The 15,861-nt window shown below is 29.6% G+C and overlaps 2 protein-coding genes across 2 annotated transcripts; one reads left to right on the top strand and one right to left on the bottom strand.

The window, feature by feature from the left end:
• The first annotated feature begins 5,951 nt into the window (after nt 1-5,951).
• AHP2 (Tat-binding protein 1(Tbp-1)-interacting protein (TBPIP)) lies at nt 5,952-7,991 on the top strand. The gene is made up of 6 exons (XM_079015972.1): nt 5,952-6,090; nt 6,181-6,206; nt 7,017-7,284; nt 7,369-7,439; nt 7,508-7,696; nt 7,777-7,991. Exons 1-6 carry the CDS (start codon nt 6,063-6,065, stop codon nt 7,870-7,872), a joined length of 678 nt encoding a protein of 225 aa, XP_078872098.1. The 5' UTR covers nt 5,952-6,062; the 3' UTR covers nt 7,873-7,991.
• Nucleotides 7,992-8,758: 767 nt separating this feature from the next.
• LOC145068997 (Regulator of Vps4 activity in the MVB pathway protein) lies at nt 8,759-10,351 on the bottom strand. Its single transcript, XM_079015971.1, has 5 exons — nt 10,068-10,351; nt 9,830-9,933; nt 9,562-9,733; nt 9,336-9,458; nt 8,759-9,262 (listed from the first exon to the last, which is right to left on the bottom strand). The coding sequence occupies exons 1-5, from the start codon at nt 10,251-10,253 to the stop codon at nt 8,960-8,962; spliced, it is 888 nt and encodes a 295-aa protein (XP_078872097.1). The 5' UTR covers nt 10,254-10,351; the 3' UTR covers nt 8,759-8,959.
• Between the last annotated feature and the right edge of the window lie 5,510 nt (nt 10,352-15,861).

The following is a 15,861-nucleotide window of genomic DNA, read 5'->3' on the forward strand; positions in this document are numbered from 1 at the left end:
CATACAATTTTTTTATAACTTTCATACAATTGTTTCTACATTTTCTTTTACAACATTTTTAAAATGTTTCACAAATTTTGTATGACAATTTAATAATTTTTTATAACATTTTAAAATACTTTCGTTAAATACTAGTTTAAAACGTTGTATTAAATAAATTAAATTTATAAACTTCTAGTTAAAAATTATTAAAAATCTGTAATAATTTTAAAACATCTACATTATATAGATTTTTTGTTTTTTATTTGCTAAGTAATATTTTTTTTATTTTTTTAAAGACCCTCCATACTTATTGTTACATATTTAATTTATTTAATTTTATTGTTAGATACTATTTACTTCAAAAAATATTGTATATGCTTAAAAAAAATAAACAAATATAAGAGGCTACATAAAATATTTTACAAAACAAAAACATAGTTATTAATTAAAAGTAAAGTTTAGAATTTATCAATATTTAATTAATACTTAAGACATTATGGATACCTTAAAAATATCGTTTGAAAAAAAAATAATACAAACAAATATGAAAAATAAAATCGTTATTAAATATGGAGAAAATGACTTATCAGGATAATTAATTTTGTGTTTTGTTCACATTTAAATAACTTTTTTTTTACATACTAAGTGTGAGACCTGTGTATTACACAAGTTGATTTAAAAAATAATTAAACATAAGCAAAAAATATTTTTTAATGTACAACTTTAAAATAAGAAAGAAAGAAACGTATCTATTGCAATTTAATATCATATATATATATATATATATATATATATAATATTTAATATTTTACATATATAAGTATATGACTTTAATTTTAATAATTGAAATAAACAAAAAATTGACAAGTTGATAATATTTATTTCAGAATTATCACAAAATGACAAGTGTCAAACTCATGAGAGATTGACATATGACAAAAAAAAACCTTCATTTATTAAGGAGGACTAGGTGTATGACCCGTGTACTACATGAGTTTATTAAAAATACAAATTTAATGTCAATATTTAAACATTAAATTTAATATCAATATCAATTTTAGAGCTCTCATTAATTATGACATTTATTTCATTATAAATATATCAATTCTTTTTCAAGGAAGCATTTATTTCTCTCAATATTATAACCGAAATAAGTTATGATATGTGAACAAATCAGAAAATTACATGTGGAAATAAATAAATTCTAAAAATCTATTAAAATGCCATGTGTCCAAATCAATGAGGACATGACATGTGGCAGAAAATGAGTTTTATTTATTAGTATATATTTGACCATTTAACTTGTTAAATGTTTTCACATAGACTAAACTGCACAAATGCTCCTTGTGGTTTGTCGAAAATTGTCACTTTGGTCCAAAAAGATTTGGACTAGCACCAGCGGTCCAAAAGTTTGATTTTGTTGCGAGTTTGGTCCAATTTACTTTGAATTTTTTTAAATGACAAATTTGCCGTTTTTTAATTTTATTTTCTATTTTTTTATTTTGTTATATTTCTGATTTAAATTAAATAAAAAATAAAAAAAGAAATCTGTTTCCATTCCTCCCTCCTGTAAACAACACCACCATCTCTCTCTCTCTCTCTCTCTCTCTCTCTCGTTAGAACACCTCTGATCTTAACCCTCACCAGCATGCTCTTTGTTTCTTCTTTGGCGATGGAAACAGATTTGCAAATAAGGGTTTGCTTCGAGCTAGGTTTTGCTGAGGAACAATCAAGTCGATTGAGAAGATGAAAGGCGGCGAGAGGCAATATGTTTGCTTCTGACGGTGGTATCCCACAAACCGGCTTCCAGATCATGACGGAGGAGGATCTGGGCGGAGGAGGATCCGACAAGTTAGGGTTTCAGATCGCCGACATCCTTTTGCTTCACTAAAAACCCAAATCCATATGAGATAAGGTGTCGACGCTAGGGTTTCAGAAGTTGGTGATGGTTTTTGTCAAAAATCGGGGTTATGGATATGGTTTCCGGTAGAGAAGACGAACTAAGAAAGTGACAAAAGGGTCTCCGGTGGTGGGTATTGATTAGGATTTGTTGTAGGTGATGGCGAATTTCAGATTTGTTGGAGGTTGCTAGTGATAGAGACGATGGGGGCTGAAGGCGGTGACGCCAACGACGAAGACGGTGGTGGCATCTGTAATGATTTTGGATGACGGTGGTTTCCGTCGGTGACACCGGTTTCTGGCGATGGCACCGGTTTCTGGGCTTTATGAACTGTTCTTGAGAGCCATGAAAAACAAACGAATTGGGAAGGAGAAATTTTAGGAAATGGGAAAGAGAGAGAGAGAGAGAGAGAGAGAGAGAGAGAGAGAGAGAGAGAGAGAGAGAGAGAGGAGAGGGAGAGAGAGAGAGAGGGGGGAGAGATTTATTTTTATTTTCTTGTTTTTTAGAGAAAGATAGAGAGATTTATTTTTATTTTTATCTTATTATTTTTTTTAAATCTGAAAATTAGGAAAACAAATAAGAAAAAAGATAAAACATATTAACAGGGGTAGATCCGTCATTTTGAAAAAAATCTGAACAGATTGGATTAAAGACGCGACAAAATAAAAGTTTTGGACCGCTGGTGCTAGTTCAAATCTTTTTGGACCAAAGTGACAATTTTCGACATACCACATGACCATTTGTGCAGTTTTGTCTTTCACATATTATCATTGTCACCAACTATAGCAGATGACAATAGTAATATGTGAACAAATATAACAAGTCAGATTGTTAAATATGTAAAAAAAAATGTCTAAATATGAGTATGAATAAAACAATAAATATGATTACCCTAGTAAGTCGTTTTCCCATTCTTTTAATCTAATGTAATTTTATCATAAGATAAATTAGGTTGATTATATGATAGCTATTAAGTTTCTAAAAAGTCCAATTTTGATATTATATTATTTTTTATTTTAATAGTCATTAATTTTTTAAATTATTACAATGTTAAGTATTTAATCGGCTAATCCAATTACTCATTCACATAAAACTTTTGATGATGTGTCGTTGACAAAACATGATGGAATGACACTGATGCAACATGATGACATGACGTTGGATGTCAAATTTGAAAAAAAAAAAAAACTAAAATGTAATTATTTTTGTACGATTTGGTCTTATCATAAAAAAATTAATTGACAAATAGATCAACTGATTAAGTTTTTTATATCCTAAATAAAAATAATTTTTGTTACAATGATGAAGAGATGTAATTTTACTCTTGTTAATCGGAGTTCAACGGAATTTTCAATACCAATATCACATTGTACTTCTAAGATCAATATGTATGGGGTTAGTCATGCTGCTGGTGACATGTTTAAGGTCATGCCTATGCTTCCTGTATATACGATCTTTATGAATGTATGTTTTGTTACTAAAAATGATTATAATTTTCAAGAATAAACAAGAAAGAAACACACGTAAAGACACAATGTTTAATGTGGTTCGGTCAATGTGACTTACGTCCACATGACATGTTTGTTCTTATCCACGAGCTCAAACGAAGATAATCGGTATAATAAATAGAAAAACATCATTATAATCATAGCTAGCTGCCGCTATTTATAGAATAAGCATCAAGCATAAACGTCATATACGTTAGGCTCATCCATTCTTATGCCAAAATGGATGTCAACCAATCACAAGACACTATGCAACCGCTTATAGAATCCTCAACATCTAGGAAATGTGCATGTAAACATGCCATGCGTATTGGCAAAATCAAACATATTCCTAAAATGGTTATACCAACAAATTTATAAGCAAGAAGTGCATTCACCATGTTATAGTGCATCCTTGAGCTGCTAAGAACACATTTGTTGTCATCAGGAGCGCGTTTAGAATGACCAACACATCTATGGAGCACATTTACACCACTTAGAATGCAACAATATAGTGCATCTTGGAAGGCTAAAATGGGTATTGATGTGGTTGGTATTGGGATCTTTCGACGTGTTCATCTTGTTGATATTCTTTTGTTTTTTCCTTATTATCCGCTTTTGCTCATTTTGAATATACTAATGAAATTTAGAATCAAAAATATTATTTAAATCGTTAAATAATTGTTTTTCCTACTTGTCATGTTACCAAACGATTTTTTTCATTTGTTACCCGATTTTTTAGCTTCAAGGATTTTTAAAAGTGATTTCATTTCCGATCCTTAAAACTCTGTATATTTGTTTGTTAGGTTCCAATGTATTTATGTATATTCTTTTCATTATGAAGATTTGCTTTTTGTTTTTTTCACACCAATAGGTATTTCGGTAAGATTACATCTACGTCGTCATTAAGATGCAAATATAGTATATCTGATGCAAATGACGATGATTAAGAACAAGAGAAATTACCACCTTTTCGGTACTTGGGGGTTTGGAGTGCATCAATGAATTTTCCAACGCCTTTGAGGATGTTCCACACATGTCCAAATACAAAACCTTTCTTGTAGTTTGGATTTTGCGCTAATAAGATTTTTGTTTGATCAACGAGGTGACCCAAGAATGTTTGGTGGTTTAGATTGTATGCATTGGAAGTGGAAAAATTGTCCAACGACTTTGGGTTGGACAATATTCAGGTCGTAGTGGATATCTGAATATTATCCGTGAAACAGATTATGATTTTTGGATATGACATGCATATTGTGGTATACTAGTATCAAATAATGATATAAATGTGTGTGAGACATCATATTTTTTTTTTTGCCAATCTTATTGAAGGTAATATACATGCTGCTAATCATACCATCAATCGTATGGTATAGGCTATTATTTAGCTGATGGAATATATCCAAAATAGAATACTCTTCCGACTATTCACGATATACATGGCACAAATAAAAAATTGTTTGCAATGAAACAAGAAACATGTAGAAAAAGATGTAGAACGTGTTTTTGGCGTATTACAATCACGTTTTACAATTGTTGCAAGACCTGCACGACTGCACGTTGTTAGTGCAACAATCGAAGAACATGGTGAAATGCTAATTTTCGAGCTTGAAATGGTGGTTGATATTGATGTGCGATTTCAAGAATTTTGTATTCTACATAAAAACATCAAAGATAAGGACGCTTATAATGAAGTTTGAAATGCATTAATTGAATATTTGTGGATGAACATAACAACTAATTTATATTAATGTTATATTCAGATGTTGAAATACATGTAATGTTTTTTTTTCTAGTTTATATATTTTCAATTTATTTTTAAAATTTAATTTTCACCTTATTTATGTTGTAAATTTAATTATTTAATCAATTAATGCTGTTATGATTAATAAATTACATATTATAATAATCAAGTTAAATGAAATTATATAATATCAAAAATAAGATTATTTTATAAATATTATAACATTAAATTATGTTTTTTTATGTTGATTTTAATGTGCAGTTGGATATAAAAATAATTTTTGTAGAATTTTTATACAAAAATGATGGTGATTTTTAGTTGTAGCCTTGAAGCTGATCTAAAGTGCACAAAAACACTTTATTGACTAATAAAACAAAACACAAATACTTAATTTAACCCGTAAATTTTTTATGATATGCCATAAGAACTTAATTTTTTTTTCTCATGACTAATTAAAGACAACAAGCATAATTAATTAGAATATTTCAGTTTGATATTTCCCATAAGCTATTTACAATATGAAATTTGATGAAACACTTACTATCCGACTTATTTTGATTCATATATATAAATGCTTCAATCTTCATCAAATTTCATATTTATGTTTATGTTTTATCACAAAGTATTTTGCTCAGCAACACAACTTGTTGCCTATTTATCATCCCACTCATGTTATACAATAATAACTAATTTTTATTATATAAAAAAATTCTTTATTGCAGAAAAAAAGTATTTTAGTTGCAATAAAAACAAGTCATGGCGAACAAAAAATAAATAAATAAAAAATCAGTGTACCCTAGAAGAAATGGTTTCCATCCTCGGAGCCCCATCCACCCGAATCCATATCGCCTTCATTTCCATTTCGGATGTGCTATTTGAGGTGTCCCAGAAAACTTTCCCGCGCTATTCCATCTTCTTCGATACTCTAAACTGTAAACCCTACATCGATCCGATGGCTCCCAAATCCGATAGTGCCGAAGGTTAATCGCATCTCGTCTCTTTTAATTCAATCTTCGAGTTCATATTTCATCCATTTGTTTTTAAACCCTGCGCCGTTGTATAATTTGCAGGAATCGTGCTTAACTTCGTCAACGAGGTAAAATTCAATATCCGAGCTTAATTTTTGTAGCTACTACTTCGTTACTCGAGGCTTTTATAAACATTGCAACGGATCCTTTCAATCTGCATGTTTTAAAATAAGTATTTTCCCTTACAATAGCTTCAGATTTTTTGCATCTAACACAAAATGGTTTAGTTTCCATATGGATATCTTCAACTTTCTGACATGAGGTACAAGTATTGCGAATATATGATACTATCGGTTGAATTTTTTTAGCTACATCACATTTGTGATTTGTCATGATCTTTTGATGCATATCTGTTCTTCCAAACTGCGAAGAACCATTTACAATACATAATCATGTTTTCCAATAACGTTCAGATGTAGCTCAGGGTTAGAACTGCTAACATGGCAGTATTTCACAAGTTTGTTTTAGATGATATCGATTAGGATTTCTTCTAATCCAGCTTGTAGATCCGTTTTTCCCTACATGAATTTGATGTTTAACCTTTTTACTTTTCTGGCTTTAAAGGCATTGACATACAGACTCAAGGAAAAAGTTATCTAAATGGATAATCCAATTTGGTCAAGATAGTTTATGCAGACTAAGGTCTGATATCAGTGTAATTTTGCTAACATTGGAACTCTATGAATTGACAATTAGCATTTCAACCATGTCACATCACATGTAAGAATCTATGAGAATATCCAAAAGAATTGTTCAAAAGGGCATTCAAAATAGGATTAGCATTGACTGATGAAATGATAGACTACTGAACTCTCAAACTGTTATGTTGATTTCTTGATTCTTTCTCTCATATCTTTTTGTGATGTTGATTTCTACAGCAAAATAGACCACTGAACTCTCAAACTGTTGCTGATTTCTTGCAAAAATTCAACCTGAAAAAGACTGCAATACAGAAAGCTCTTGACACTCTTGCTGATAGTGGAAAAATAACATTTAAAGAATATGGAAAACAGAAAATATACCTTGCTAGACAAGATCAGTTTCAGATTCCAAACACTGAAGAACTTAATCAAATGAAGGAAGAAAATTCCAAATTACAACAAATCTTGGAAGAACAAAAGAAAGCAAACAGTCAGCTTGAAGGAGGTAATCTTTTATCTTTCCAATTCCACACCTTCTAAATTAATAATTTGGTATATTTATTTTACATGATAATCTTTTTTATTGCAGAAATAAAGTCTTTGCAGTCAAACTTAACACTGGAAGAGATACTTTCCAATGATGCAAAACTAAGAAACCAGGTTTTCTTTAAAATGACTAATTTGACCTTTTTCACTAATCTGGATTTTAATACTTATAATTGTATTAGGTTAAGGAAATGGAAGAAAGATTGGCAAAATTACGAGGAGGGGTAACTTTGGTGAGTCCAGAAGAACGAAAAGCTGTTGAGAAAACTTTCTCAGAAGCAATAAGTCATTGGAGAAAAAGAAAAAGAATGTTTAAAGATGTGTGGGATACAATTACTGAAAATTCACCCAAAACCCCAAACGAATTCAAGGTTTTGTTTCTTTAAAAAATATAAATATTAAATAATAGTCTAAGTATTATTTATTAATGTGGTTTTTTATTTTTGTGTAGGAGGAACTTGGTGTTGAATATGATGAAGATATTGGTGTGAGTTTGCAGACATATTCTACTTTAATGCCACATGGAAAGAAACGTCTGAGAGGCTAAGATTCTATCCATTATTGCATGCTTATGAGGTAATCAGATTTATAAATTAGTAGTTTTGTTAATTGTTATTTGTTAATGATTTTGACTTTTTGACATTTAGTATTATATAAATATATAAATGGTCCACATTATAATTTGAAAAAATCAGAAAAGAGCAAACATTTTATATTAAAAGTTTGAAACCCCTTTTTCTTCATTTTCAATCTTGTAGTCCACTTGTTCCTACATTGCAATGGTGTATGGACCAGGGACCAAAACTGCCATTTTTTGAAAGCACAGGGACATGATCTATTAACTTTTAAGAGATTGAACCCTTTCAGAAACTAATAGTGTGTCCCACTGCTAACACTAATTCAATTTTAAAGGGTAAAAAATAGTATTTTGATATGGACCAGGGACCAAAACTGTCATTTTTTTGAAACCACATGAGATGATCACTGATTCAATTTTAAAGGGTGAAATAGTCTTTTGATATGGACTAGGGGCCAAAACTGTAAATTTTTTAAACCACAAAGACATGATCTATCAACTTTTTTAATGATTGGACCAAACTTGCGATTCTAAGCAAACCACAGGGACCATTTCTGCAAATTTTTGCTCCGTGTATTGGATTAAATGACTCGGCCCATGTATTGATTGCTTTGTGTTTCGAAGATAAGATCAAAATGCAAAATTATGGTCATAATGGAAAGAGACCCGATCAAATATCCTCGTCTTTTATTGACTATAAACAAACTAATAATCTAATATATATTTAAATATGAAAGATAGATTACGTACTTAATTTCACTTTTGGTTTTGAATTTAACGTTTATAGTATTGGATTTGAGTATCTTGTTTTATCGTCTTGATGAAAAATTAAATATTATAAACCTAATAATAATAGTAAAAATGCAATGTTGAATATTTTCTAATTCAAGCTCTACAAAATATCCCGATTTTCAACATAATACCAAATTGTAAAATTTCCTATATACAAAAGTCGAATAGCTAAAATACAAACTTTTAGATACCAAAAAGCATTTAATTTATTAATTACCACCATAAATGAAAGAAACCTTAAAAAACAATAAGCTACTTCCACCGGTTATTGCCTATGCAATCGTTTGATCCCTATAGAATTTAGCTTATTTTCTAAATTTACTCGTTGTCCTTGTGAAGTAATATAATCTTTAGCAGAATGAAATGATTCATTTTCGTCTGAATTTGAATCTGAACTATCAGAAACAAATGACTCTGAGCGAGCGAGTTCCACAACTGCTCTGGCGGCAATTGCAGCATAAGCCGCCGATTCAAATGCATCTTGTGCTGCATCTGCTACATCTTTATAATTTTTTGACTCAGAGAAACTCATTTTATTTTCAATTTTCTTTTTCTCCACCACTTTCTCCTGCAACCATAGATTCAAATTTTAACATTTTTTCTTATGAAATTTATTTATCTAATTACATTTCTCTACAAACCTTTCTTATTTCGGGAGAAGATATATCTAGTTGCAAAATTATACCATTCTCCTTGGCAATATCTGTAAGTATCTTCATTCTGCACTCCAAAGTCGATTGTGCGGGTGACAATTTTTGTATCATCTAAACAATAAAATTAAACATTCTTTAATTAGTTATTAAATTAACAAAACCTTTGTACTATATAAAAACACGACTATCATTTTTTTATATATAAAAATCTTACCATTTGACTAACTCCACAGTTTCTTCGTAACTCGCTAGCACCATCAGCAAATTCCTTTCCAAAACGGCTTGTTAAAATCGCACGAATCTCTTGAAGTTCTGGAAACTCCCCACATCTTGGAGCCCCATATAATAGATTTGATACTGCCTCTTCCAATTCTTGTGGACATTCACTATGGATAAAAAAACAAAAATTTTAAAAGTAAGTAAAACATAACTCTTTTATTTATAAAAAGTGAGAAAATAGAAAGAAAAAACAAACAACTTACTTGACTTGTTCTATGAGGTTGATCCTTTGTATGAGGAGATTGCAATAGCCATGTATCATGTCATACACATCCAACATGTTTTGGTCCTTGATCACTTGCTCAACCTATCACAATTACACCATTACATAAAAACTTTGAAACTTTTTGCCATGAAAACCATGTTTGTTATAATCAAATAGATGGATAGATGGACAGATGGATAAATAGATAAACAGACAGATAGACAGATAAAATATACCCGAAGGAGGGCTTGTTGGTGGTGGTTAAGGCGGAGGAGTTGGATGACATCGGAGCGGGCGATGGTAAACCTTGCAAGGCGATGCTTTTTGAGTTGTGAAAGGCGGGGGATGGCAAGGTTTAGGGTGGTTTTAAGCTTTGAGGTTTTAAATTTCCGGCCAAGTAGCGCATCAAACTTTTTTCCCATAGCTCTCTTTTGTTTTTCTTTTCTTAGTGTTTTGGGAAGAAAACTATGCACAAGTTGGAAGTATGAAGAAGATGCTAAATAAACAAAGTAGGTGAGGGGTCAAAGACAATCAACAAAAAACCAACTTGACGCTTTCAATTATGACCATGAAATAGATCTATGGGGACTTGTTTAAATGTTATCTTTAGGTTTTAACATTTGTACAATAAAACCCATCTTTTATTTAAAAATAACATTTTAAATCTTAATTCATTTGGTGACATTTTCTCCATGGATTGTTATCATAAAAATCAGGATTTCAATAGATCTAAGGGGATAAAAGAGTTAATTGTTGTGAACACTCATGTGATAATGGATGCCATGAGGGATTTACTTTCCTTGTCCGTTTTAAATTGCAAAAGAGGAAACTTGAGGGGCTTTTGTGTAGTTTTAATAATTCAAGGGTGGCTTTGTTTCTAATCAAAACTTCGGTGAAAATCTCCATGTAGACTTGTCCGTCGGCATAAATGTCTTCTTGTTAGTATTTATCAGTTGGTATGAATAATAACGGATCTACAGTTATGAGACTAGTACAAATACCTTTGTTATATTTGGCATATAGTGCATTTTTATTTTTATATAGTTAAATTAATAAATTTATGTGTTTATGTCACCACGTTTGACTATGAAATGGTATTATCTATGTAAAACCTAAAACAATATGAACCACCATCAATTGTTTCCACATATTAAAATCAAATAACAATTAATGACTCATAAATTTAGTCAAATAAACATGTGATCTTTTTATTGGATTACAGTAAATAATCAAAATAATTGCAATTCACAAAAATGACTCCCCAACTTCGGAATTGTGCATTTTGGACCCGAATGCGAACGGTTTCTATTTGTTTATGTGGTCTTATATTTAAAGAGAATTTGAAATATGGCACATCCAGAACAATATTTTGGATTCTGTCAAAGATTTTGATGAAATGAAGTATGAATTTGCAGTTAGAATACATTACGATCAACCATGTTAGTTATACATTTTGAATGTACACGTTTTTAGAATTTAAATTAAAAGAGATTCTGAAATGTTTGCAAGGACAAATACAATGGTCGAGTATATACAATCGAAACCTAAACCATCAAAGCCAAATGTGAGGTTAAGGATGTTACATAGGGTGCTAAAAGTAAAAATTGAAAGTGGATAGAACTATTAATTTAGATTAGTCTACTGGTATCGGGTGTCTACAAGTTCAAAACTATATTCGAAATGGTTATTTTGTACATTAAGTTTGCATTTTAATGCCGTAGTATTTGAAATTGTTGTTTTTTTAGTCACAACAATCTGCTACTGCCATTTACATCACAACCAACGTTAGAAGTTGAAGTGGTATGCTTTGAGGTCAGAAAACAGTCTTGCTTACAACACTAGATTGGATTTAGTTTCTTAGTTTAAACATATACGAGACCTCTTACACAAAATAGAGATCTCATAACATGCATTGGGATTCAAACGTCATCAACTATGTAGATTATCGTATGATTCTTGGTTACAATTTCTAAAGATATAGAATAATACTTCAAGTCAATGGAAAGAATTAAATACTTATGTGTGTTGACTCCACCATTAGCCGTTTACCCGCGCCAAGCGACGAGTATGACAATGGTGGTTGAATGCTGAAAGATGAATTAAACCCTAGAAATGGAAACGTCAGCGATATATATCCAAGATTTGTGAACATAAATTGCGAGATTTGGGGAAATACGGAGATAAGGAATGAACCGGGTCAAAATAGCTTAATAGCCTAAGAATAGGGGATAAAAGATTTGACCTTTTCAATTGTTGACCATATGTACTTTACTCTTTTCGTAATGCATAAATTGATTGTACAAATACATTGTATGTTTGTACGACTTAAAATTCATCATTTGACCAAAAATGCTTTATAAGGTAATTAAGATATATATATATATATATATATATATATATATATATATATATATATATATATATATATATATATATATATATCATATGAGCTCTCACTTCAACTTAGGCATCATGTTGTTGGGTGGTGTGGTTGTTTGTCGCTTGTTTTGCAATCGCTTTCTGATGTGTTTGTATCGAATCACTGATGGTCTCTCGGTTTAAGAAAGATGCAGTCGAAGCTATAGTTACTATAGGCTATTTGGAATTTAACAAAATTCTTTGATCTTTGGCACGAAAATAATTAGAAAATATAATTTATCTGATAGCATCTACGTTTTGGGAGCTTGAGCCACTTAGACAAGAATGCATCGTCATGATTCATGCGAATACCTTTTTATGTAAAACCATGTTCAAAGTCCGAAATTATTACTCCTTAATCTGAAACCCGAAATGTACCATTTTTGTTGTATAAATGTAGTTTGATGAGATACATAGTCTGAAATATATTGTCCTCGTCCGAAATAGATCATTTCGTATTGGATGGTCATTTTACAAATGCCTAAAAAGTTGGTTGTAGAAAGGCACCTTATCGTTTCTAATGGACATTTTTTGAATATCTCAATAATAATATTTTAAACCTACAAAAATAAAAAAAATAAAGATGACTTAAGCGCGTAAGCCAACTCCTTACGTACGAAGTCTCATCAGGCATACTCGTGACTCGTGAGGGTGTATGTCACAATCATGCAGCAGACCTCCTTTCTTGAAATATTACTCTTCCCACCCTTAAACTTTCATCTTTATTTCATTTAGATGCCGAAATCAAGACACGATTTCAACACATTTCTTACCACTAACTGGTCTTAGGTAATTTCCAATCTAGAGCTTAAACCTTTTGATAATATCATTGATTATGAGAGTAATGTATTTGTAAGGAGAAATTGTTTGATTCAAAATTTCAAATGTATATGATGAGTAGGTTCTCACGAATTTAGGCCAAATGTGAGATATCATTATTATAAGAAAAGTCACAATTTTTATTTGTGTTTAAATAAATATCATTATTTTGTAGTGTATATTCTATTTCATTCGGACACAATTTCATCACCCTAAAAACCTATTAATTAACTTCGCATTTGAAAAGCCTGAGCGGCGGTCAAATTGGCTTATCTTATGTAATTTAGAATCTAGAATCTAAACATCTTTGATGATATCGTTGACTATGAAAGTTATATTAAGTAAATCCCACACTTACATGTAGGTACTCCGGTTATTAACTTACTAGGCGAATCTCCGTGCGTTTCGTTAGAAAACAATTATATGGTTAAAATATTTTAGAATTTACATTGTGTCTACATTTTTTTTTGGTATTTTTCATATCTTTATCAATAACTTTTTTGAACATGTCTTTGCCAATGAAATTGACCGGACATAATGATACAGTATCTTGTGTAGTATGTTTGTTCGTAAATGACGACGTATGTGTTATATTAATATTATGGTGAAGATTATAAAATTGGTACCTTTTACAGACAACTAGATGTAATACCACACGTTGCGCATGTTTACAATTATACAGTTAAATTAGTCTTTGTGAAATTTCAATTTTTTTTAGATATGTTCGAATTTACCTTTTTAACCACATCTTTTGTTCACTTGATATGTATAAGCCTAATTTACGAAAGAAACAAATTATGTTACACATCTGTAAACCTAATTTAGAAAACAATAAAAAAATTAATTTATTGGTTTTTTTCTTAGCATTTAATATAATCCAAACTTCAATTTAAGATTTGTTTTTTATAAAAATTATTATACATTATGATGTTTTTATAACATCTAAATTATTATACATTATGATTTTTTTTATAACATTTATTGTTCAAATTAGTTATATACATTAACTAAATGTCTAAATCTAATAATAATAATTTTTTAGTTAATATAAGTGGCAAAAATATTTTAATGACATATGATTACTAAAAAGTTAACTATATAATTTTATTCCGTGCAACGTGCGGATATTCGCCTAGTAAATTATATAAAACAACGAGTTATTATAAAAAAAACATTATGTTTTAAGGATAAAAATAAATAGAAGTTATGATTTGCTATTAATTCAAAGGGTTTAGGTCATTTTTGTCATTTAACTTTTGGTTTTGTACTCATTTGATCACTTAACTATTTTTAAGTTTTAAAAGATCATCAAATTTTTGACTTTTTGCTCATTTAGTCACTTAACTTTTGGTTTAGTCACACTTAGTCACTTAACTTTAGTTTTTTGCTCATTTAGTCACCTAAATTTTAAAATTATGCTCATTTAGTCACTAAACTTTTTAAAAAATTTAAAAGTTTAGTGACTAAATGAGCACAATTTTGAAAGTTAGGTGACTAAATATGACCAAACCAAAAGTTAAGTGACTAAATCAGCACAAAGCCAAAAGTTTGATGACCTTTTAAAACTTAAAAAGAGTTAAGTGACCAAATGAACACAAAACCAAAAGTTAAGTGACAAAAAATGACCTAAACCCTTATTCAAATATATTAATAATTAAATGACCTATTTACAACTAAAAACATTGGTTTAGATTATTTATCTCACAACTTATTGCCATTTGTTTATTTGCATTTCACATGAATGTGTTTTTTAAACGTTAATATTAAATTTCGGTCAATACTACGAATGTAAAAAAACTCAAATTTTTGTTAAAACCAAATTTTATTAAAGCTATATATAAATACTAACGTGTTTCTATTTTTCATTAGTGATTTTTTAGAATATTTTAAATCACAACAGTTTTATAAAAAAACAAAATATAAAAAAGGCTTTTATGTAAAAAGATACAAATAAAACAACTAATCATAAATTTTCAACAATTCCCAAAGTTTAAAACATATTCGTAATAATAACTATTGATTTGTCATACAAATATCCTTGACCTCTCTAATCATTTTCACTACAATTATAACATTATAATACAATTGATCAATCACTTATTTGATTGATAAACAATACTTTTATACAAATTCAATGAAATATACATCAATGTTGATTGTTGGTTGCTCCAAGATCTTGCATGCCTATAATCTAACACAACAATGCATTTATCGTATTTATTTATATTATATAAAACATAAAAATATCATGCATAATAAATTGTAAAAATAAAAATAATAGAAAGAAACCTAAGCCAATGGATTGTCTCATTTCCTTGAATTTGAATATTTTTTATTATTTGCTTTAAATCAATCAAATGGATTGATTCTTTGAATCTTTAATATACGCAAAGAGGATTGTATAACCCAACGTATTTCATTATTGAAATCTTTTTATTAGACATATAAACTACAACATTCTTCTCCATTTTTATGTATTCTACATAACAACCTTTAAAAGAGAAAGAAAGCAAGTATGGGTAACCAAACATGAGAAATAATGTTTTTATATAGGTAAAATATTTCAATTAATTAGAATAAGTTGAAGAGTTTGGAGGTTTCAAATGAATGTAGTTCAAGATATATGACTTATCTTGAACCATATTCATTTGAATGACCTCATTTATAAGAGATAAATAGATATAAGATATAAGATATATACAAAAAAATCATTTGTAATGAACAAAGAAAATGACATTGTAAGACAAAAAATTGTTGAATACATCATTTGTTAATGTCATATTGCAATATAAG

This window comes from Lactuca serriola, chromosome 8, assembly GCF_051521515.1.
Source record: "Lactuca serriola cultivar US96UC23 chromosome 8, Lser_US96UC23_V15, whole genome shotgun sequence".
Taxonomy (NCBI): Eukaryota; Viridiplantae; Streptophyta; class Magnoliopsida; order Asterales; family Asteraceae; genus Lactuca; species Lactuca serriola.